Source organism: Chlorocebus sabaeus, chromosome 4, assembly GCF_047675955.1.
Source record: "Chlorocebus sabaeus isolate Y175 chromosome 4, mChlSab1.0.hap1, whole genome shotgun sequence".
NCBI lineage: Eukaryota > Metazoa > Chordata > Mammalia > Primates > Cercopithecidae > Chlorocebus > Chlorocebus sabaeus.
This window is the reverse complement of record NC_132907.1, coordinates 28734437-28735916: the sequence shown is the minus strand read 5'-3', so window position 1 is coordinate 28735916 and position 1480 is coordinate 28734437. Positions and strand designations below refer to the sequence as shown.

The window sequence follows — 1480 nt, the reverse complement described above, 5'->3', positions numbered from 1 at the left end:
AATCCTACCTCCTCAGCTTCCCAAAGTGCTGAGATTACAGGCATGAACCAAAGTACCCTGCTAAAAAAAAAAACAAAAAACAAACAAACAAACAAACAAACTTCTTTAAGATGAAAGCAAGCCCAGAGAAAAGGCTGAATTACAGTAAACAATTGTGTACATACAAATAAATGTCTATTTTAGAATTTTTTAAAAAAATTTATTTTCTTATTTCAATAAGTTTTTGGGGGAACAAGTGGTATTTGGTTTCAATAATAAGTTATTTAGTGGTGGTTTCTGAGATGTTGGTGCACCCATCACCCAAGCAGTGCACACAGTATCCAACGTGTAGTCTTTTCTTTTTTCAATTTTATAACTTTATTTGATGTATTTGACGATCAGCGATTAGTTCTCATCCACGTTGACTCTCTGTAGATTTTTGAAAGTGGTAACAGGTACATAGGTAACAAAAGTATAGAGCTTATTTGGTGAATCTTCATCCTCATTACGTTTTCTGGACAGTCGCACATGGATTTGATGTGGGACGTTCCTTATTCCTTTGGCCCAGACAGGTTTGTTGAGTCTGGTATCAATGCACACACCTGGAGTTCCCATCTCCTTCATGGCAAATTTCCAAATCTCTTTGAATGCCCCAGGGGCACGCTTCTTGAAGCCCGCTCCATGGATGCACTTGTGAATGCTGATGGTGTATTCTTGGGTCACCACCTCGTTGATGGCAGAATGGCCCTTTTTCTTTTTGCCACCCTTCTTTGCGGGAGCCATTCTGCCAGGTCCAAGTTGGAAAAGCCCAGTGTGTAGTCTTTTTATCCCTTGCCATCCCCCACCCTTTCCCCCGAGTCTCCGAAGTCCAAAGTATATGTACCATTCTTTGCCTTTGTGTCTCATAGCTTAGCTCCCACATATGAGTGAGAACATACGATGTTTGGTTTTCCATTCCTGAGTTATTTCACCTAGAATAATAGTCTCCAGTTCCATCCAGGTTGCTGTGAATGTCATTATTTCATTCCTTTTTATGGCTGAGTAGTATTCCATGTTACATATATACCACATTGTCTTTATCCACTCATTGATTGATGGGCATTTGGGCTGGTTCCATATTTTTGCAATTGCAAATTTGTATGTCCACAATTGTTTCTTGTAGCTCTTTATTTCTTTTTATGCACACAATTTATTACCACTGAGACGATTCTTTCATAACAAGATGGTTCTTTCTTTTAAAAAGTTGGTAAATTTAACAATTTGTTTAAAAATAATTAAAATTTTTGGGTGTGTTGAAAATTTGAGGGTTAAAAAAGGATAAATAACCAGATGGGGAAAGGGGGTAGTCATTGTTTAGTTAAAATGCACTGAGTCCTTCTCATGTTCTAGAGGAGGATAGAAATAATGAACAAATTTAGACTTTGTGAGAAAATTCATGGCTAAACGTTTATGTTAAAAATTTAAAGATAACTGCCAAAGAACATAAACACAATTTATAGAT

At 37.0% G+C, this 1480-nt stretch overlaps 1 protein-coding gene across 1 annotated transcript; it reads right to left on the bottom strand.

Moving 5' to 3' along the window:
* Positions 1–282: 282 nt before the first annotated feature.
* LOC103222496 (large ribosomal subunit protein eL31-like) lies at positions 283–804 on the bottom strand. The gene has a single exon (XM_038010385.2). It carries the CDS (start codon positions 760–762, stop codon positions 385–387), a length of 378 nt encoding a protein of 125 aa, XP_037866313.2. The 5' UTR covers positions 763–804; the 3' UTR covers positions 283–384.
* Positions 805–1480: the final 676 nt, after the last annotated feature.